General features: G+C 54.6%; 1 protein-coding gene across 9 annotated transcripts in view; it reads left to right on the top strand.

The window, feature by feature from the left end:
• Window positions 1-22,662, top strand: part of ZFYVE28 (zinc finger FYVE-type containing 28) — a 143,323-nt gene that overhangs the window by 36,490 nt on the left and 84,171 nt on the right. For 6 of the 9 annotated variants that reach the window (XR_009210619.1, XR_009210620.1, XM_032135798.2 and 3 more), the window contains exon 2: window positions 19,955-20,095. The exons of 1 other annotated variant lie outside the window; for it this stretch is intronic. Coding sequence is in view for 4 of the 8 variants with exons in the window: in XM_032135798.2 (XP_031991689.1) it covers window positions 19,955-20,095 (141 nt within the window). In the remaining 4 variants the exon portion in view is untranslated. Of the gene's footprint in view, window positions 1-9,344; window positions 9,614-10,423; window positions 11,107-19,954; window positions 20,096-22,662 lie in introns of those variants that run through there. 2 more of the 9 variants (XM_032135800.2, XM_058430269.1) reach the window with 2 other exon arrangements.

The following is a 22,662-nucleotide window of genomic DNA, read 5'->3' on the forward strand; positions in this document are numbered from 1 at the left end:
TTTTTCCCTAGGCCTCTGGGCTTGTGGCAGGAGGGGCTGCCCTGAAGACCTCTGACATGCTTTGGAAACATTTTCCCGGTTGTCTTGGGGATTAACGTTCAGCTCCTCATTACTTAAGCAAATTTCTGCAGCTGGCTTGAATTTCTCCTCAGAAAATGGGTTTTTCTCTCCTGTCACATTGTCACAGCTGGGCGCAGTGGGTCATGCCTATAACCCCAGCACTTTGGGAGGCTGAGGTGGGAAGATCACTTGAGGTCAGGAGCTTGAGACCAGCCTGGCCAATATGGTGGAACCCTGTCTCTACTAAAAATACAAAAATTAGCTGGGCATGGTGGTACGTGCCTATAGTCCCAGCTACTCAGGAGGCTGAGTCAGGCGAATTGCTTGAACCTGGGAAGCAGAGGTTGCAGTGAGCCAAGGTCACACCATTGCACTCCAGCCTGGGTGTCACAGCGAGACTCCGTCTCAAAAACAACAACAACAACAACAACAAAAACTGTCAGGCTGAAAATTTTCCGAACTTTTATGCTTGGCTTCCCTTATAAAACTGAATGCCTTTAACAGCACCCAAGTCACTTCTTGAATGCTTTGCTTCTTAGAAATTTCTTCCACCAGATACCCTAAATCATCCCTCTCAAGTTCAGAGTTCCACAGATCTCTAGGGCAGGGGCAAAATGCTGTCAGTCTCTTTGCTAAAACATAACAAGAGTCACCTTTGCTTCAGTTCCCAACAAGTTCCTCATCTCCATCTGAGACCACCTCAGCCTGGACCTTATTGTCCACATTGCCATCAGGCATCTGGTCAAAGCCATTCAACAAGTCTCTGGGAAGTTCCAAATTTTCCCAATTTTTCTGTCTTCTTCTGAACCCTCCAAACTGTTCCAACTTCTGCCTGTTATTCTCTTCCAAAGTTGCTTCCACATTTTCGGGTATCTTTTCAGCAACACCCCACTCTACTGGTACCAGTTTACTGTATTAGTCCATTTTCACCCTGCTGATAAAGACATACTTGAGACTGGAATGAAAAAGAGGTTTAATTGGACTTACATTTCCACATGGCTGGGAGGCCTCAGAATCACAGCAGGAGGCAAAAGGCACTTCTTACATGGCAGTGGCAAGAAAAAAATGAGGAAGATGCAAAAGCAAAAACCCCTGATAAAACCATCAGTCCTTGTGAGACTTATTCACTATCACGAGAACAGTATGGGGGAACCACCCCCATGATTCAAATTATCTCCCACTGGGTCCCTCCCACAACACGTGGGAATTACGAGAGTATAATTCAAGATGAGATTTGGGTGGGGACACAGCCAAACCATATCAAAAGGTGGCCCACAGGACCAAGGAGCAGACAATGCCAATGACAAATCCTTCAAACCAGGTGGTTTCTGCTGCTTTGACTTCAATAAAATTGAAGGAGGACTTGGTTGAGTTGCAGCTGACAGGGCGTTAAGAATGACTTTTGTTCGTGAAGCAATGATTCTTAGCCGATAACTCAGCAGTTGTTCTCGGAGTGGCAGGAAGTTCCTCTATTGCTCTCCCCGCTCCTGCTGACTCAGCCATGAGAGCAGGTTTCTTGGCACTCAACTAAGTCAAAACGCAGGAACAGCCTTGTAGCTGAGGCCAGCCTACTTTGGCAATGAGTGAGTTACCCAAAGAGACATCAGCTAGTCAGAAAGCCCCAGATGCATCCACCCCATCAAGAACTACATTTCTATCAGACACCTTTCTGTGAAATGATGGTGTACCAAGATGTATCACGTGTTTATGTTGTTTGATGGATTGTATACTAACACTATTAGGTTGTTTCAAAAGTAATTGCGGTTTTTACATTGTCGACTCAGAGTAGAGAAAATGCTAACACTCAGAGCCTCACAGAAAATTTAAAAATTTGACCAGCCCGGGCAACATGGCAAAACGCCGTCTCTACTAAAAATGCAAAAATTAGCTGGGCGTGGTGGCTCATGCCTGTAATCCCAGATACTTGGGAGGCTGAGGCACAAGAATCACTTGAATCTGGGAGATGGAAGCTGCAGTGAGCTGAGATCGCGCAACTGCACTCCAGCCTGGGTGACACAGAAAGACTCTGTCTCAAAAAAAAAGAAGTGTGAAAATGTAAAAATTTAAATCCCATTTATAGATTTATAAATATGTAATATTGATATATATGTTGCAGAGAAATTTGACAGGTGGTCAGTAAGGACTTTGAAGCATAGAAATGTATCCCATGAGGATAAAATTACAGGAGGAAAGTGGGGTGGCAATGTGAATTCGAGATGGCAGAGGTGCGTGTGCCATCGCTGCACGGGAGGAGGAGTCCTGCCCTATTTATTAAGGAGGGGCAGTCAGACTGGGGGGCGATTTGTCGTCCAGGAGTAATGGGCCAATTTTGTTGCTAAATGTCAATGATTATAATGTGCTGACAATCTGAGCCTCTAAATTTTTGTAAACTTTGGCCGAACATTTTAGCTGTCAGCTTGGTTTTTCCTTATTCTGTTAAGAGGAGAGAGCTTTAAATTTGAGGTCCTGGCATAGGGGGACGGCTCCTGGCCTTGGAGGGCTGCCCACCTGCTCCTGGGTCTGGACAGAAGCTGGGGCTCTGATATTTCCTTTTCTTGGTAGATGAGGAAACTGTAAGTCCCTCCCATTGCTTTCTTTGATTGTTGAGGGCTCTGTCTCTCCCTGGAGCGGTCCCCCCAATGCCCACACCTGCTTGCTCTCTGGCATAGGTTCTGCTGCCAGCATGGTGCAGACTGGGGGGCTTGGGCACTCTCAGATGCTGTCTGTCCATGTGACCAGCCCCCCTCCACCCCCTGCTGTCATGAGACAGCCAGGCTTTGCTGGGTGTGCCAGGCAGGCAGGCCCCTGGAGTTCTGGACACCTTCCCAGTGGCTCACCAGGATGCCTGGAGCCCAGAGACATCCGGGTGCAGATCTGCCTCATAGAGAAAGAGCCCTCTGCTCGGAGCCTCTGGCACCAGCTCCCACCTTTGTGGGAGTCTAAGGTGGTTTGGGAAGGGACAGGTGGACCTTGATTCTGATTCGGCTTCAGTTTGCCTCTTCTTTCTTTGGGAATAATCAAGATCTGTGGCAGGCCCTGGGAGAATGAAAGGCTGGGTGTAGGGTCTGAAACAAAAACAAGTAGTCGTTTTGGCTGGCTCCAAAATTCGTGGTTGGGTGGGTGGATGGAGCGGGGGTGGATCAATACCTAGTTTCAATCCAGGAAAGCAGTGCAGAGGGAATGACAGGGTGCTGCCTCACAGTCCACAGGAGGACCAGCCCCAGCCGGGAGTTGGGCAGCTTCCCTAAGAAAGAAGGAAAAAGCATCAAGGGGCAGTGGAGAAGTTCCAAAAAGTGTCTCATAGGAGTCCCAGGGAGAGAGTGGAGAGGAAAGAATGATGGAAAAGCTCTATTTGAAGAAATGGTAGCTGAGTTTCCCGATATTGAAGAAAAACATGAGTTCTGAGATAAAATGAGTTCCAAGTAGGATAAAGAAACATGCAGTCATGGACTACGTGACAGGCCACATATACAACGGTGGTCCCATAAGTTATGATAACTGTATTTTTTTTTTTTTTTTTTGAGACGGAGTCTCGCTCTGTCGCCCAGGCTGGAGTGCAGTGGTGCCATCTCGGCTCACTGCAAGCTCCACCTCCAGGGTTCACGCCAATCTCCTGCCTCAGCCTCTCCGAGTAGCTGGGACTACAGGCGCCCGCCACCACGCCCGGCTAATTTTTTTGTATTTTTAGTAGAGACGGGGTTTCACCGTGGTCTCGATCTCCTGACCTCGTGATCCGCCCGCCTCGGCCTCCCAAAGTGCTGGGATTACAAGCGTGAGCCACCGCGCCCGGCCATTTTTTGTTTTTTGAGACAGGGTCTCGCTCTGTCACCCAGGTTGGAGTGCGGTAGTGTGATCTCAGTTCACTGCAACCTCCGCCTCCCGGGTTCAAGCAATTCTCACGCCTCAGCCTCCCCAGCAGCTGGGACTGCAGGCGTGCACTACCATGCCTGGTTAATTTTTACATTTTTAGTAGAGATGGGGTTTTCACCATGTTGGCCAGGCTGGTCTCGAACTCCTGACCTCAAGTGATCCACCCCCCCTCAGCCTCCAAAGTGCTGGGATTACAGGCGTGAGCCACCGTGCCCAGCCTGTTATGATAACCATATTTGACTGTACGTATTCTGTTTAGATACACAAATACTTCCCATTGTGTTACAATTGTCTACAGTATACTGTTCAGCACAGTAACGTGCTGTACAGGTTTGTGGCCCAGGAGCAACAGGCTCTACCATTTAGCCTAGGTCTGTCAGAGGCAGGGCCATCTAGGCTTGTGGAAGTCCATTCTCTGATGTTTGCACAATAACGAAGTCAATTGACAACACCGTTCTCAGAACATATTCACATCGTTCAGAAATACCTGGGAGTAAATCCACGCTGAGATGTATTGTGGTTAAAGCTGCAGAATGTCAAAGATGAAGAGAAAATCTTTAGAATTAACAGAAAAGACAGAGTAACTACGGAGAAATGGAAAAAGCCCTGCAGGTTTCTTCTCAGCAACCCCAAGTGCCGCAAGATAGAGAATGAGCCCACAGTGCGGCGGGAAGGCGACTGGCAGCCCCGAATTTTATACCCAAATGAACTGCTAGTGAAGGGGCAGAAGGCAAGATCAAGACATTTTTCAGGCAAACAGTTTTAACCATTTACAGATGCTCATTGTAACGTTTCCTATTATAAGATGTACGTCAGCAAGAAAAGGGAACTCGGAGGAAAGATGATGGGATAAAAGAAACAGCCACAAGGGTGGAAACTGATAAAATGTCAGCGAGTTTAGCTCATAATTGTTTAAAAAATTATGTGTGTCCTAAAGTAGAGATAAAAGTAAGGCCCTAGGCTGGGCGCAGTGGCTCACGCCTGTAATTCCAGCACTTTGGGAGGCTGAGGCGGGCGGATCACGAGGTCTGGAGATCGAGACCATCCTGGCTAACACGGTGAAACCCTGTCTCTACTAAAACTACAAAAAATTAGCTGGGCGTGGTGGTGGGCGCCTGTAGTCCCAGCTACTCGGGAGGCTGAGGTAGGAGAATGGCGTGAACCTGGGAGGCGGAGCTTGCAGTGAGCTGAGATTGCGCCACTGCAGTCCAGCCTGGGCTAAAGAGCGAGACTCCATCTCAAAAAAAAAAAAAAAAAAAAGTGCCATATGACCCCAGAATTTCACTTCTAGATATATACCCAGAGAGCTGAAAACATATGTCCCCACAAAAACTTGCTTATAGCAGCACTATTCATAGTAGCCAAAAGGTGGGAGCAGTGCAAGTGTTCATCGACAGATGCCTGGATGAACAAAATGTGGTCTGTCCATCCACACAGTGGCACACAGGAAGCACCGATTTATGCTGTAATGTGGATGAACCTTGAAAACACTGCTCTGTGAAAGTAGCAGACACAAAATGCCCCATTTTGTATGATTCTATGCACAGGAAATGTCCAGACATGCAAATCCAGAGATAAAAAGTCAACATAGGGGTAGGGGGATGACTGCTAACGGGTGTGGTTTCTTTTGGAGGTAATGAAAATGTTCTGAAACTAGATCATGTGATGGTTGCACAGCTCTGAGAATACCCTAAAAACTGCTGAATCGCATACTGTAGAGGCAGGTTCTCACGCTGTCACCCAGGCTGGAGTGCAGTGGTATGATCTCAGCTCACTCTAACGTCCACCTCCTGGGCTCAAGCGATCTTCCCGCTTCAGCCTCCTGAGTAGCTGGGACTACAGGTGCAAACCACCACACCTGACTAATATTTTGCATGTAGATACAGTGGGTTTTTTTTTTTGTTTGTGTTTGTTTGTTTTTGTTTTGTAGAGATGGGGTGTTGCTTTGTTGCCCAGGCTGGCCTTGAACTCCTGGCCTCAAGTGATCCTCCCATCTCAGCCTCCCAAAGCACCAAATTGCCATCGTGCCTGGCCTTTGAACTGCACACTTTGGTAGAATTTTATGGCATGTGAGTTCCATCTCAATAAAACAGTTTCAGAAAGCAATGATTGCTCTCTTTTGGGCAGCAGAGGCTAGGCTTGTCTCTGCTGGCCGGAGCCACCTGGACACAGACCTGCCGCGACTGGCACACACCAAGTCACCCTGGGTGAGGGGAGGGCACCTGGCATGTTGGGTCAGAGTCGGGGGCTCCGTGATTAGAGGAGCAACCACCCTGGGTGTCTTAAGTCCATTAGGTCCTTCAAGGGGAGCTGGTCCAGGACTGAGCATCAGTCCACCTGCCTGGGCTTGAGTATGGCTTCCAGTGTGCCCAGGAGTGTGGGATACCCATGCCTCCCTAGGCCTGAGCCAACAAAGCAGAGGCCAGAGCATCCTGGGCTGGCTGTTGCGGCCCCACTGCAATAGTTCTCTTGGCCCACAACCTTGGACCCCTGTCTGGGTGTTTGAATTGCTCCTCTGATTAAAAGAACAAGCCCAGTTCTTGTGAGCTCTTAGCAAATTACCTCAAATCATTTTTGAAGGAGAGGAATAATTCATAAATAAGCAGCTTAAGTTTCCATTTTCCACAAGCAAATTTCCATGCATCCTAGGAGTTGACCGGACTGCGTTCCCCCATCCCCATCACCCTTTCAGAGTTTCTTGAGCTGCCCTGAGCCAGGCAGAGCCTGAGGCTCAGCCCCTGCAACGGGGGCGGGGGGGAGGGGGGCGGCTTGAGCAGGGGACACCCCGGGGGCACTCTGCTAGCACAGTGGGAATGGAATTGATTGTCTTCCTAGCAAGTTTGCTATTTAATAGTTTTAAATATAAAATGCATTTTAAAGAATCTTTAAACCTATGGAGTTCAAAATGAGATCTCTGGCAGTTTAAATACCCAGCTGTCAGATACAGGCTTATTCCATTTGGTGACGCAGCACCCTTCTCTCCGGAGCTCTCTCACCACCCATTCTCTTCCTCGGCAGCGACAGAGGGGCTGTGCAGTTCGTTCGTTTCTTTAGGATCCCGCTGCAGCTACTGTGGTTAAATTTTCTGCAATCACATCATTTGTATAGGCAGTACTTGACAGAGTTTGATTTGAAAATTCATTTTCCCTTTGAAAACACTTTGCTAGATGTGCAATTATCTCCCAGCTTTGTGTCTGGCTTGGCTTGCAGAACAAATGCCACGGTCAAGGCCAGCATTATCACCTGGGGTTTGCGTGGCGCCATGCCCAGCTGTTTCTCCTGTAAGGAGGATGTCTTTGCATGACAGGGGATGCCTCATCCTCAGGGGGCCAACCCAGCCTCCTCCTAGAGCCAGGGTCCGGCTTCTGGGGAGCATCTTCTTCTGTGGGTAGGAGGGGGTCTGTTTCCACATCAGAGACTACACTGAGGTGATAAAGGGGCCCTTTGCCATGCCCCAAGGGGCAGAGGCCTCTAGCTGTGTGGAACTGTACCCTCTGCAACTGGAGGGTTTTCTCTGGGGCCACTGAACACTCCACTGAGCCGAGTAGACGGTGGCTGTGGGGAAGGCTGCCAGCTCTTCCACCCATCACCTGCCCTCCGAGCTGGTTGTGGCTTCTGCTGCAAGTGAGAGCAACTTGGCCGGGAGACGGGTGCTGCTCGGTGAGACAGCAGGTGCAGGGGACTGATTTGTTGGGGTGTCTAAACCAGTTCCCCAATCTAAAGCTTCCCAGGGCACCGATTTACCAGACCATCTGGGAAACTGCAGAGGCCTGGGCTTGCCTCTGAGGGAGGCCCACGTGCAACTTTGCATAAGCAGGTTCTTATGAAACATGAGCACTGGTAACAGCTGTAAAAGCATTTTAAACAAAAATTTAGTGAGGTTAAAAATTCCATCTCAGAATGTACACGTGAATGTTTTTGGTGTGTGTAGAGTTCGTGCCTATGTTTTTTGCTGGAATAACTGGGTGCTGTAATTCTGTGCCGCACTCCCCCCCTAAGTCTCTTTGAGAGGTGGCCTCCTGGGGACATCCACATTCAGCTTCAGGGTCCTTCCTTCACTGGCTGTGCTGGGGGAGCCGTGCTGGGGCCATCTGAGTTCACAGTGAGGCCGGCTGGATCTTGCCCTGGCTTCCTATGAGCAGGTCACATGGGTCAGCCTTCACCTTGCCCTTAGGGAGCAGGGGCTGTGCTCTGCCACCTCCACCCCTCCTGTAGGTAGAGGGGAGTCCCCAGTCCCCAGTGTCTGAACCTCAGGGCCTGGGAAACAAACATGCGTGCTCGTGTGCTCCCTTTTCCTTCAGAATTTATTCTGCAGGTGGTCCAGTTGGGGCCTTCTGGTATCAGGGGTGACTCTCAGAGCTTGATAACCCAAAGTCCCGCTGAGGGTGAGCTGGAGGGCCTGGGAGGCATCCTCCCCGTGTAGCCCAGCTCCAGGCACAGAACCAAGGCCCAGCCAGTGCAGGCCATCTTCCATCCTGAGTGGGGCGAGCTGTTCCACCCAGGCCGGAGCGGGAGCCTTTGTCCCCAGGTTGGGCCAGGGCTCACGGCTCCCCCCAAAGGGTGGGAGATTTGGGAGTGGACCTGAAAAAGGGACAGGAGAGAGTCTGTGGGCCAGGGAGGCAGCAGGCAGGGCCGGGGGCATTTCTGCAGGTGGGAACGTGGGCCTGGGTGACCGGCCCAGACCCTGGGGAGGCTGGCATTGTTGTTACCCTTATTACCCTGCGTGCACTGAGAGGCCCCTGCTGCGTGCAGGCAGTTGGGGGGGACACGCCCTTTGTGAGTGCACGTGCGGGCCCAGAGGCAGCGCTCCAGGCTCCAGTGACAGGCGCCGCGCGGCCCCTCCTCCCGCCCTTGTCCCCTGCTGTCCCGGTTGCTTGCTGCCTGTGGCCTCCGCACATTGCGCTCTCGAAGCGCACCCCGCGTGGCCCACCCGGGGAGATGTGGAGACCCTGACCCCTGCCGCCTGCGCCTCCTCTGCCCCCTCCCCTTCCCCCCGCCGCATTCAGGGACACCCGGCCCCTCTCTTCCAACGCTGCCCGCTGCCCACTGCCTGCGGGGCGGGGCGGCCCAGCTCCACTGCTCGCCCTTCGGCCTGGACCACCCGCCCCCGTCCACCTCCCTCCCCCACTTCCGCGTGCGGGGCCTGACGCCTAGGGAGCGACCCCCGCGTGCGCCCGGAACACCCGGGCCCTGTGGCTGCGCCGCCCCTGCTGGGCCCGCCCCCGCCCCCGCCCCCGCCCCCGCCCCCGCCCCCGCCGTCCCTCCGCGCCGCCTCCTCCGGGGTCCACGGTACTCTCGCGACTTTGCCGCCGCGACGTGGGGGTTTTATCGCGGTATCGCGGAACACAGCCCCTGCCATTCCCAGTCACCCGCTCGGAGGCCGTGGGCGCCTTGGCGAGGGCTCGGCGGCGGGAATGCAGAACGTTATCCTCATCACCTGCGTCCACCACTGTCACTCCTGACGGCGAGACGCGAGGTGCTAAGGGCTTGTCCAGGCTAAGCGGGTTCTCTTCGTCCTTAAGCCCACTTTGCAGATGCTAATCAGAGGGGACAGGCGGTCAAGAACCTGGAGCCCACCGGGGCGTCTGTGCCCAGTGCCGACCCTCTAAATTCCCTTCCCACGTGGCTCCTGTCGCGTCTGGGCTGCGGAGGATTCTTCTAAACAGGCACAGCCACCCTCTGGGTAAAGTACTTATTGATGTGAATTGAACGTAAAGCTGCCAGCCTTTCCTGGCAGTTTGCTTTGAAGGGCTTGGAGAGGTGGGGTGCTGTGCCCTTGGGGCGGCCAGGGCGTTCAGTGGCCTGGCTGGCCCCACAACACCAAGGACGCGCAGCCTGTGGTTCCAGGTCAGGCTGGAGGACTGTGTGGGACTGGCTGTCCATCCACAGGCACCTGCAGGGCGTAGGTGGGACTGGGGGCTCAGCACCGAGCCCTGGTCTGCAGCCAGGCGGGGTGGACAGACTTGACGTGCAGGCTGTCCCGAGTGGGCACGGGCTTGGACGTCCCAGGCAACACCTTCCCAGCTGGCGTCAGGCACCCTATGCCCCACTGGGCCAGAAGGCCACAGTGAACCTGGAGCTGTGACCTGAGGCCTGGGACCTGTGACCCAGCGCCTGCCCTGGGGCTGTGGCACCATTATCGCTGGTGGCTTTGTGTTGTTTTCACCCTTATTACCTAGCAGGAGCAAGCAGGGAAACCGAGTCACAGGATAAGTCTTCCACCGTCAGGCAGGGTGAGTGGCTTTGAAATGCAGGCCTCATTGCTTATTGGAAGTGGGATCCTGGGTGGATTTGTGAACCTCTCTGAGCCTTGGTTCTTCCCTCTGTAAATTGGGGCACAGCCCCTTACCTCCTCTGGGGTGGTGGGGATTTCAAAGCAGATTTGCTAATTACCAGTCCCAAGAGAAGACTCCTACTTCGTGGAGAATAGCAAAGATCGTCATAGCCAAATACCAGAAACTTCTGCCTGTGGGCACCGCATCCTGGGCTACTGTTTAGTCCTCCATGCACTGGTGACCTAACATGCTCACATACAAGTTACGCAAAGCAGGTTGATTACTTACAGATAGGAAGCAAGGGACAGAGCCAGTCCCCAGTGTCGGGAAGGCTGCCCAGGGCAGATGGATTGCTGACCGCACATGCTTCTCTTTGCACCAGGGTTAAAGGGCCCTGCAAGCAGCCGCCCAGGTTAGAGACCTCAGGGGCCACGTGACCCCCAGGGCAAAGCTTTGAAGGACACCCTGTTTCCAGGGAGAAAGAAGCAAAGCCCAGGCGGTTCCTCCCTAACTCAAGCTGTTACAGTCCCTGGGAGGGTCAAGGCCAAGGCCTAGGCTGTTCTGGGCAGTCCCTCCCTATCTCTGGATGCCGCGTCCTCAGCACGTTCTACCAGCAAGCAAGAAAGCTGGGAGTGCTAGGTTGGTCCAAGGCCCCCTGGAGAACGTTCCTGCAGGGATTATCTGAGCTATGTGGCATCTATGCCACTCCCACAGGTGACCTGAGCTGGGTGGCATATATGCCACTTTCACAGGTGACCGGTCAACGGTCATATGAGGGATTAAACTGTGTCCAGCCCCTGCCCACCAAGCCCTAGAACTGCCAGGGTCTTCTGAGTCTCAGAGGAAGTAGCCGGCAGTCTCAGCAGTTCCCTGGTCATGCTGTGCTGGGGACACTCACCAGGTAATGGGGTTGAGGGGACCACGGGGATGGTGACGAGCCCAGGGCTTGGTGCCACATGTGGGCCCGAAGGCCACAGGGAGGGCCAGTACCGAGTCCTGAGAGAGAGCAGGGGTGGGTGGGGTCCGCAGGAGGCCAAGGCAGGAAGGGGGCAGGACCATCCCAATCTCACTCCCTGCCAGGCCTCCTGCTGACCCAGCATGCCCACTGCAGCTCCCCGACCCCAGAGCAGGACAGAGAAGGGGGACAGATGGATGGGGAGGGAGACAGTAGCAACAATAGTAGCATTGGGGTGGGTGTGGCAGCAGGGCTGTGCCTGGGACCACAGGAGTGTGTGCCTGTCTGGGGCCCCAGATCTGCTGCCGGTGGCTGGTGGTGCTGCCAGGTCAGTGGGGCCCCAGCCTGGCAGCCCCTGGGGTGTCTGCCGTGGATGAGGCCTGCCTTGGGGACATGGGTCACGGCTGCCCAAAGACGCCAGGCCTCAGTGCAGACAGGAGGGATTGGGGATCTGCAGGAGGGGATGGGCCTGTGATTGGCGGCAGTGAACAGTTCTAGCCCCATTGGTGGAGGGGTGGAGGGGCTTCCTCTGCCGTTAGTTGGTCACGGTGAGGGCTGAGGAACAGCTGGTGTGGGGGGTCACAGCTATGGGGCCGCATTTGGGTGTCCCTGGCAGAGGCTCTTCCCTGGCTTCTTCGCGATGCTCTTGGATTCCTGGTGCTGGAGCGGGAAGTCTCAGGCTTTAATGGGAAGCTGGCCCTGGAGAGGCCCGGGGCGGCGCCTCAGATACCTGGTCCTCACCCCTGCATGCCCCAGCCTCTGTCCGGCTGAAGTCTGCATGTGGCCGCTGTCTCCTGGAGGCAAACGCACCTGGGTCTCCACGGCTGAATGTGGGGGCTGTGGGGGTAGGGAGCTGGCTGCCTGGGGTGGTCTGTCTTGGGAACTGGAGCTTAGAGCCCAACTTACATCCTGGGTTCAGCTGTGTGGGGGAGGGAGGCAGTAGGAGCTGGACTGGGCTTCCGTCCCTTGCTGGGGCCCATGGGGCGGGGCTGATCCTCTCTGGCCTGGCCGTGCTGCCTGTCCTCCCATCTGTCCCGCCACCTGCTGCCTGCTCCCATCCTCCCTGCTGCAGCTCAGCCAAGACTGTGATGCTGCTGCCCTGGAGTGACAAGGTGTCTTTTTAAGGTCCCCACCTGCAGGATTTATGTCATATTTGGCAAACAAGAGTGTGAAAGGGATCCAGTCCTGGGCCCTTACCCCCTTTCCCCACACAGATGCCAGAGGGTCCTAGTGACACCTGGGCTGAGATCTGGCTCCTTGGCATCCAGCGATGTGGCCTTGGCCATGAGTTACCTTCAGGAGCTCATTGTCTGGGTGGAAGGCGTGGTGTGATGGGCTGTGCTTCCGTGCCCTGTGCAGGGCTTGGAGCCCCTGGGCCTCAAGGTGGCTGGGGCCTGCCCCAGTGGGTGGTGTAGTGCGTGTAAACTGAGCCTGGTGGTCAGCCCTCGTAACTGCTGGGAAACACTCCAGGGTCATCACACGTGGGTCAGACAGGCTGAGCTCACACGTGCGCACTGCGTCTCTCACCCTGCACGTGCCTCCAACCCGCACCTCCCACCTGCAGCCACAGCTCACATTAGGGACCAGGGGCTTGAATGAATTAACAGTTTAATCAGCTTTACAAAATTAGCCCTGAATCAGTACATCCTTGTATTTTTGAACTGAGAGCTGCTTTGTTCGTGCGTATTTTCTCCTGCTTTTTTGGGGGATGTCTGTTCAGTAGTCATCTGACCTCCTGAACGAAATGCCTTCTTTACGGGTTTCTGACTCCTTTTAACAGTGAATGCTTTCACTGCTATGAATTTATCTTTGAGAACATATTGACGCAGTGTGATTTTAAAAGAGATTCCTCCTAGGTTAGGTTCTAATTTATTCTTTTACAATTTTTATTTCAAAAATTTTAACAAGTGAGTACTTCCTATTTATATCAATTGATTCCCTTTATTATGGACATTGTATTTAAGGACATTTAAAAACTGAATTTAAAATGAAATTGTAAAATGTCGTTGAATAAAGCTGGTGGATTCAAATCAAAGGGAGATGATTTGTCAGTGCTGGAACATGAACCCCCACTCCCCATTTATCTGTCCTGCCCACAGGCTCACTTGAGGGTGAACCCCGTCGTGCTGGGCAGATTTAACACTAAGTGATGAGTAGGTCGAGATTATCATTGTTTGCTTTATACTGTGCATACTTAGAAATGGAAATTTAGTACCCCAAATTTTCTTCTGGATTCTGTTAATCAGGACAGACTGAGTTTTGTAAGCTGTGTTCATTCATTTCCTGGGACCCCTGCCTAGAGGTCTCTGCTCACAGTGAGGGGTCTGGGTGGGATGACTGACACAATGAATAAAGACCCCTCCTGCTCCCGCCCCAGGCACCGCCAGGACCTCGCGGGAACCTTGGCCTCTTCCTCTGAAATACTGGTCCTGAAGGGCTGGGACGCCAGCTCAGGGGCTAACTCAGCTTTTCAAATAGCACAGGGTTTCTGTGTGTGGGTGTGTGCATGCGTGCCTCTGTGTGTGTGTGTGTGTGTGTGTGTGTGTGTGTGTGTGATGACAGCTCTGTTTTTGCAGATGGTCAACACCTTTGTAGGTCTGGTTTTAAAGTCTTTAATTTACTGAAATCAAGGTACAGCGGCAGGCTGTTTGCTTATGGGCACCGATGCCAAGTCAACAGTGTGACTGTGGTGCCCGTCATGGCATGGCATGGGGCGGGGTGTGGCGAGTATTGTTCCTCGTGGTGGTGGAGACACTCGGCGCTTCCCTGTTCTCAGGGGCGGTGGCTTTGGACACGCTGTTCGGGATGCCCCTTTCCCACGCGCAGGCAATTTTACCATCAGAGCCCACGGCCCCTAGACATCATGGAGGCCTCCTCAAATCACAGAGAACCACAGATGGCCTCGCAGGTTGTTGCAGACGCCGTGCGCTCGCTCAGGGTGGGTGAAGGCTCCGCGGCGCAGGTCCAGGGCCAGGTGGATGGGGGTCCCGAGGGTCTTTCAGGGAAGCTTGAACCCACCTCAAGAGCAGCTTCCTCAGACTTGTACAGGCCCACAGATTTGGGGTTTTACCCTGGAGGAGGGTTACCTGGTGGGAATTGCTAAGTGGATGTCAGGGTTCCCAGGCCCTCCTGCATGGCACTGCAGCACGGAGGGGTCAGGCCGAGGGCTGGCTCCCCAGCCTGCTTCTGGGCCTTCCGCACAGGTCAGGCGGCCGCAACAAAGGACTCCAGACTCGGTCGCCGGAACAGTAGGAATTTATTTTCTCTCAGTCCTGGAGGCCAAAAGTCCAAGACTACTGCGTGACAGGGCTGGGTCCCTCCGAGGCCGGGTCCCTCCGAGGCCGGGTCCCTCCGAGGCCGGGTCCCTCCGAGGCCGGGTCCCTCCGAGGCTGGGTCTCTCCTTGGCTCGCAGATGCTACCTTTGGCCCGTGTCTCCGCAAGGTCGGCCCCTCTACCTGCCTGTGTCCATGTTTCCGCTTCTTATAAGGACACCAGGTATGTTGGATTAGGGCCCACCCTGACGACCTCATTTAACCTTAATGACCTCTTTAAATATCCTATCTCTGGGCTGGGCTAGGTGGCTCATGCCTGTAATCCCAGTACTTTAGGAGGCTGAGGCAGATGAATCTCTTGAGCCCAGGAGTTCCAGACCAGCCCGGGCAACATGGCAAAACCCCGTCTCTACAAAAAATACAAAAATTGGCTGGCCTTGGCTGGGCATGGTGGCTCACCCCTGTAATCCCAGCACTTTGGGAGGCCGAGGCGGGCAGAGCATGAGATCAGGAGATCGAGACCCTCCTGGCTAACACAATGAAACCCCATCTCTACTAAAAATACAAAAAAAAAAAAAAATTAGCCGGGCATGGTGGCGGGCGCCTGTAGTCCCAGCTACTTGGGAGGCTGAGGCAGGAGAATGGTGTGAACCTGGGAGGCAGAGCTTGCAGTGAGCTGAGATTGCACCACTGCACTCCAGCCTGGGCGACACAGCGAGACTCCATCTCAAAAAAAAAAAAAAAAAAAATTGGCTGGCCGTAGTGGCACCCCACTGTCTTCCTAGCTACTTAGGAGGCTGAGGTGGGAGGATCACTTGAACCCAGGAGGCGGAGGTTGCAGTGAGCTGTGATCACACCACTGCACTCTAGCCTGGGGGATAGAGCAAGACCCTGTCTCAAAAAAAAAGAAAAAAGGGAGGAGATACTGTTTCCAAACACAGTCACATTCTGACATTCTGAGTCCTGGGGGTTAGGACTTCAATGTTTGAATATGGGGGGCATGGTCACAGTTTAGCCCATGATAAGGTCACACAGCAAATCTGCCTCATCCAACCCCACCAGGCCCACCCCACCAGTGAGCAGGCCTGGTAATGCATTCTGTGTGCTCAGTAACACCTGAGCTCCATGGGAGACCATTCAGAGGCTTCAGCTGCCCCAAGAGGAAGGCAGGGAGCCCTGAGGCACACAGGCTGCCTTCTGCAGGTGGGAGTCGGCTTCCCTGCAGGGCACCAAGCATCCGCGCTAACTGGAGCCAGGGCCAGGACGGGTGGAGTATCAGGCCGTCCCTGAAGGGTTCCCTACCTCCCATGCCTTTTATTTTGGTGATGAGGGCCCCTTTCTAGCATTTACCCTGCCAAGTAGACAGGCATGTCACCCCCATGGGAGCTCATCTTGACACTTGCTGTACTGGTCTCACATCACACACGCATGCACATCCATGCCTGCACATATATTCACATGCACACAGATACATGGACGCACATGCATGTACACACTTATGCACAATGCACAGATTCACACGCACACAGCCATGGACAGGTGCATGTGTGTACATGTACACACTTGCACGCACACAGCGGTGGTTCTTGGCCTCTCCAGAGCACAGGAGAGAAAGTGTGTGAGTGAGCCAAGGGGACGTGCATGTACCCCATTCTTTGCTCAGAGGCTCAGTCCCCTCTTTGGTCTGGGGCTTTGTGTGATGACTGGGGCTTTGTGTGCCAGCACCACGCTGCCATCAGCCTTTCATGCACCTGCGTCGTGGCTGAGCCGTCTCCTCCGCTTACCAAGCAGCGAGGCGCCTGTGTGGACCTGGTGTTGCTGGGAGCTCCTTGCACTAGTGTTGTAAGGTTTTTGGTGCCAGGGCAGAGAATGATTCTGGGTTCCTTTCTGGGGGTTTCTGTGAGGCCCCTTGTCGTGTCCTCTTTCTCAGAGCCAAGATTTAGCTTCTAGGAGGTGTTGTCATCTAGTGCCCTAAATTCAGTACCTGGCCTGTTTGCTGGGCCAGATGGTGTCTCGTCATCGAGCTGCGGTCGGGGCTGCGGGACGCACGCGGAGAGGGACTGTGAGGGCTCCGGTCCAGCTCAGTCACAGCCAGGTGTCTGCTGTGGGACCGTCCGCACCAGGCCCCTGCTTCTCCCACCCTCCCATACCTACGACTCTGAAGGGGAGCTGGCAGGTTTGGGGCCAGAAGGGAGCCGGTGGCTCTGCTGACCTGGACTAATGCCTGAACTGGGTGTCAGGCCCAGCGGGTCTCCTGCAGGCCTTGGGCAGGCTGCGAGCTCAGCCCCACCCCGAAAAGGGGCCATGCTCCCTCCTGGTTCGGGAAGTGGCAGGAAGGCTCCTCTGCCCTCTGGTAGGAAGGTGCTGGTCTTGGCTCTTCCCCTCTTCCTTGGGAGCGAGGGAGGGGCATTGGCAGGCCCTGCGCCCAGGTGAGGAAGCTGGTGGCCACCCCAGGAGCCGGGTCAGAATTCTAAGGGAGGGGAAGCTGGCGGTCACCCCATAAGCCAGGTCAGAATTCTGGGGACTGTGCTGGGTGTGGTGGCTCACACCTGTAATCCCAGCACTTTGGGAGGCCAAGGCAGATGGATCATTTGAGGTCAGGAGCTCGAGACCAGCCCAGGCGACATAGTGAAACCCTGTCTCTACTAAAAATACAAACATTAGCTGGATGTGGTGGTGGGATTACACCTGTAATCCCAGCTACTTGGGATGCTGAGGTGGGATGATTGCTTGAGCCTGGGAGATGGAGGTTGCAGTGAGCTGAGATCACACTAGCCTGGGCAGCAGAGTGAGACTCCGTCTCAAAACAAAAATGACCTCTGCATCTGAAGCAAAGATCAAGGGCCCCGTTGCTCATCTGTAAGTTGACAGCCACAAGGCTTCGAAAGTGCAGCACTCCCTGGAGCTCGGGCCTTGGGGAAGGACCGGGAGGGGCCTTTTGGGCCTCACTTTCCCCGCCTCCCCTGCTTTCCTTCCAGGCAGTAGAGCACGAACGAGGTTAAGAGTGTCTTCTGCCTCCCGACCCCACTCTTCTTCCCACTTCATCACAGAGGGGTCGCTGGGCGACTGCGACCTTGTGGCTCTCTGGGGTTGGCTGGGCCCGTGGAGGGGATGTGTTTACTTCCAGAAAGGCACGAGGTGCAGGGACACAGCAGTGGTGCGGAGAGGGTGGGAGCAGATGGCAGCCAGTGCCCACTGTCCATCTCTGTGTCTCTGGCATCTGTGAGCACATCAACGGCCGGGGGGGCGGGCACACCAACGGTTGGGCCAGGCGGGCACATCAACGGCCGGGGGGGCGGGGTCTGGGTCTGTCTTGCTCTGGGCTGTGTCCCAGGTCCAGATCCGCTCCCAGCAAAGTGGACGCTCAGGCAGCAGCTGCCGGGGAGCGAGTGGGTGCAAAGGCTCCGTCAGCCTCCTGTGAACAGTCCCAGGGAAGGCTTCCCATTGGCTGCCCAGGTCACAGGTGCGTGCAGCCGTCGCTGTGGCTCTGCTCAGCCTCACTGGGGTTTGCTCTCCCCACCTGAGGGGTCTGGGCCAGCGTCTTGAGCTGATCCAGAGAGTGAGGACTGGAGGACCAGGAAAGAGTCAGGACAGAGTGACCCTGACCAAGGCCACACAGAGGGGAGGGCGGCAGGCCAGAGCGCACGGAGGAAATGGTCCCGACGGAGATGGGAGTCTGTGGGGAACACTGCCAGCACATTCGAACTGTGCGTGATTTGGTATATTCCCCCCTCCTCTGTCTTTCTCTCTGTGATTATGAAGAGTCCCTTTTATAAAAATAGGTTGAGGCCAGGCACAGTGACTCACTTCTATAATCTCAGCAACTTTGCGAGGCCAAGGTGGGAGGATGGCTTGAGGCCAGGAGTTCAAGACCAGGCTGGGCAACACAGGGAGACGCCATCCCTAGAAAAAATGTAAAATTAGCTGAATATAGTGATGTGCACCTATAGTCTCAGCTACTTGGGAGGCTGAGGCAGGAGGATCTCTTGAGCCCAGGAGGCGGAGGTTGCAGTGAGCCATACTCATGCCACTGTACTCCAGCCTGGGCAACACAGCGAGACCCTGTCTCAAAAAATACATATATAGGCTGGGCACAGTGGCTCACGCCTGCAATCCCAGCACTTTGGGGGGCCGAGGCAGGTGGATCACGAGGTCAGGAGTTTGAGACCAGCCTGGCCAACATAGTGAAACCCCATCTCTACAGAAAATACAAAAATTAGCCGGGCGTGGTGATGGACGCCTATAATCCCAGCTATTCGGGAGGCTGAGGCAGGATAATCACTTGAACCTGGGAGGCAGAGGTTGCAGTGACCTGAGATCATGCCACTGCACTCCAACCTGGGTGACAGAGCGAGACTCTGTCTCAAAAAAAAAAAAAAAAAAAAAAAGAAATATATATATATATTCAAGGACTTCACTTTTCTAAGGGGCTTCTTTGAATTCTTGAAACTCTGATCCAGAGGAACAAGCCGTTTGCATCCTGGGGCAGTGGGAACCTCACGTGCTAAGGGAGGGTGGCCGTGCTGTGTGCGTAGAGCACCAAGGAGACCAGCCGGGGTTGGGGCGTGTGGTGGCTGCGGTTGAAGACCAGCTTCTGAGCCCCTGCGTGCTTGGTGGGAGGGGAGCCTCTGAGCCTAGGGTTTCCTGCCACAGTGCACTGGTGTGGAAACTGAGACGCTGTGAAGTTTCTAGAGAAGTGGGGGGTGTGTGGCAAGTTGTTTATGAATCATGGGAAATGGTTTATGATGCACTGTCAATCATTCTTCACTTAAGTGGAGTACATTTTATTGTTATTCTGGGCCATTTCATATTTTGGTTTTGTGAATAAAAAAAAATTTCCTGGCCGGGCACGGTGGTTCATGTTTGTAATCCCAGCACTTTGGGAGGCTGAGGCAGGTGGATCACCTGAGGTCAGGAGTTCAAGACCACCCGGCCAACATGGCAAAACCCCGTCTCTACTAAAAATACAAAAATTAGCTGGGCGTGGTAGCACACGCCTGTAGTCCCAGCTACTCGGGAGGCTGAGACAGTAGAATCGCTTGAACCCAGGAGGCGGAGGTTGCAGTGAGTTGGGATCGCGCCATCGCACTCCGGCCTGGGCAACAAGAGCGAAACTCCATCTCAACAACAACAACAACAAAAATTCCTAAGAGCTGCTTTCGTCGCCTGGAGCGCCGGGGACCCCCCTCTTCCCAGAGTCCCTTTTCTGTGGGCTGTCCACCAGAGGGAGCGTGAGGACCTTGTGTCTGGGGTGCAGCAAAGGGTCTGGATTCCCCACAGTCCTGGGGTGAAATTCAGGGGGCCTGGGGACCCTCGAATCAGGGGTTGAGCTGGCAGCCTGAGCCTCAGTGTTAGCTGTTTCCCTCTAGATCCTGGCGTGGAAAGCTGATGAAAGAGCCGGCTACTGCTCAGGTTGGAAGGTCCCAGCCTGAGCCCACACAAGGCCTGGGGACAAGGCAACCAGCCGAGGCGTCCCCTCCAGTTCCCCACCCGCTCACGGCCCTGGCCCCTCTCTCCTGCAGAGGTCGGATCCGCAGCTGCTTGCCCGGTTCTACTATGCCGACGAGGAGCTGAACCAGGTGGCCGCGGAGCTGGACAGCCTGGATGGGCGGAAGGACCCCCAGCGGTGCACGCTGCTGGTCAGCCAGTTCCGCTCCTGTCAGGTGAGCCACGGGGCAGCAGAAGCTGGCTGGCCCTGCTAGGCATTGGACAGAGTGGCCTGTCCTCAGTAGACCAAGGCTTTGTCACCTGCTGGCCCCCTGTGGTGGCGTTCTCAGGGTCAGGTGCTAGAGAAGCCAGGCCCAGGAAGAGGGACCATCCCGGGCAGGATGCGTGGGGTGGGTAGCCGAGCTGGAAGTGAGAAACCGCACGGGACACTTGGGGGAGCAGAGGCTGGGAGAGCGGGGGCAGGGGGTGTGGAGTGAGCAGGCTTCTGAGGCAAGGGGCAGCCAGTGTGGGAGGGGTGGGCCTGCCCAGGTGCTTGTGCAGAGCTTGGGTACCATGCAGCGGTCACACTCTGCCGCTGACTCATGGTGCTGCCGGCATCTGCTGCATAATTGAGAGATGGCCCTGGAAGCTGCTGCTAAAAATACCCTGGCCGAGGTTTTCTTCCCAGTGCACCAAGCACTCAGAGGCATTTCCAGCACAATAGCAAACAGCATGGTGCAAAGTTTTATCAAGTGATGATGAGTTTTCACAAAGTTCCGGAATGTTCTTGGTGTACTGTTCCCACAGGGTCTTGCTGAATCCTTGCGGCCGTGGGATGTGGGGCCTGACACATGCTCCTGCAACAGGGGGGAGTCCGTCACTGTGTCACCGTGGTCCTGAGGGTCCCACCCTGTGGGGCTCCTGCAAAGTGGCCAAGCTGGCTGCACCCCAGCCCTGGCTCTGGGCCTGGCCCTGCTGCGGTGGGAACTCAGCAGCGTTAGGGCCCTGTGTGTGGGGCCAGCACAGCTTTTCTGGCCGGATCAGGCTCTGGGCTCTTTTTTGGGCTGTTCTGTGGCAGCCTCCACCTTCTGTGTGTTCAGATGTTCCAACAGATGTCCTGGCCCCTCCAGGGAGACACCCTCTATGGGTGGGGAGAGTCCCTGCCCCCAGGAGCTCGGGTTAGAAAGAGCTTCTGCCCAGGGGACAGGTGCTGGGGGCCCTGGAGCCTGGAGGAGGAAAGTGCCACGGAGGAGAGGTGCTGGACCTGCCCCCAGGCCCCACCGATGAGGAAGGGGGATCAGATGCCGTTCCTCATGGCAAGCTTTGGGGAAGGGCTCTGTTCCCTTCACATGCTCTGTGACCTGTGTGCTTTTTTGTTGACTGACAGAGTTGATGATAAGGCCTGGTTTTAAGTGAGTTTGAGAGGTGGGGGCCGCCAAGCTAGGTGGCCCCTTCTCAGGCTTCCCGCTGCCACAGGCTTTAATTGGGATGTGTCACCGTGAGAACTGCCCTGTGAGAAGGATCTGGAGGGGGGTGCTCCCAGTACAGTTAGGGGCTTAAACACTCACATTGTTCTCCTTGCTGCTGGGGTCTTTGAAGGCACTGAGAGGGTGTGGACACTGTCCAGGCCCCTGAGCATCATCTGATTCGGGCTCACTTCCGTCCATTCAGCTCCAGGGCCCTGCCTATGGCTCATCTCATATCCCACTGGTTCCTTTGTGGCCCTTCTTCCCTCTTCCACGCCTCCCCCTCTTCCTCCCTCCTCCTATCTCCCCTTCCTCCCCCAGCCTCCTCCATATGGGTCCCACGCCCGGTCCGTGGCCTCTTCCTGTCCGCCCCCCGGCATGGCGGCCTCATCCTGCACCATGTCTGTGCTGAGCACCCCCGGGGAAGCCTCTCAGCTTCTCCTCCCAGATCCAGGTGTGCTCCCGGTGTTCCTCCCAGCTCCCTGGGGGCATCTCACAGGGCCCACCTTACCCCCAGCACAGCTGGACATTGAACAACATGGTTTGAACTGCACAGTTCCATTTATACATGCATTGTTTCAATCTAACTCGGATCTAAAATACAGTATTCTCAGGACACAAAACCTGCATATACGGAGGGCTGTGCGGGTTCCGCTGGTCCAGCTGTGGGACTTGAGTATGTGCAGATACGATATACGCTGGGGGTCCTGGAACCTGTCCCCTGCGTGTACTGAGGGATGATTGTATTTCATGTCTTTTTATGACATTATAAGTGATATTGCTTATTACATGTCAATTTTTTAAAATAAGCCAGAACCATAAATGAAGTGTTTCCCTGAGTTCTGTGAGCCACTCTACAAATTAATCCAACCCCAGAAGGGGGTCATGGAAGCCCCAGTTTATAGCCAGCTGGGCAGAAGCACAGACCACGCCTGGACTTGGGATCAGCATCTGAAGGGGTGCCGTCTTGTGGGACTGAGCCCTCACCCAGTGGGGTCTCACTCTGTCACCCAGGCTGGAGTGCAGTCATACAATCTCAGCTCACTGCAAACTCCACCTCCCAGGTTCAAGCAATTCTCCTGCATTAGCCTCCCGAGTAGCTGGGATTACAGGCATGCGCCACCACATCCGGCTAATTTTTGTATTTTTAGTAGAGACGGGGTTTCACCATGTTGGCCAGGCTGGTCTCAAACTCCTGAACTCAAGTGATCCACCTGTCCTGGCCTCCCAAAGTCCTGGGATTACAGGCGTGAGTCACCGTGCCTGGCCCTAAATGTCAATTTTTTATTGTTTGGTGCTACTATATGGAAATACAATTAACTTTTGTGTATAGATCT

This window comes from Hylobates moloch, unplaced genomic scaffold, assembly GCF_009828535.3.
Source record: "Hylobates moloch isolate HMO894 unplaced genomic scaffold, HMol_V3 SCAFFOLD_17, whole genome shotgun sequence".
NCBI classification, from domain to species: domain Eukaryota; kingdom Metazoa; phylum Chordata; class Mammalia; order Primates; family Hylobatidae; genus Hylobates; species Hylobates moloch.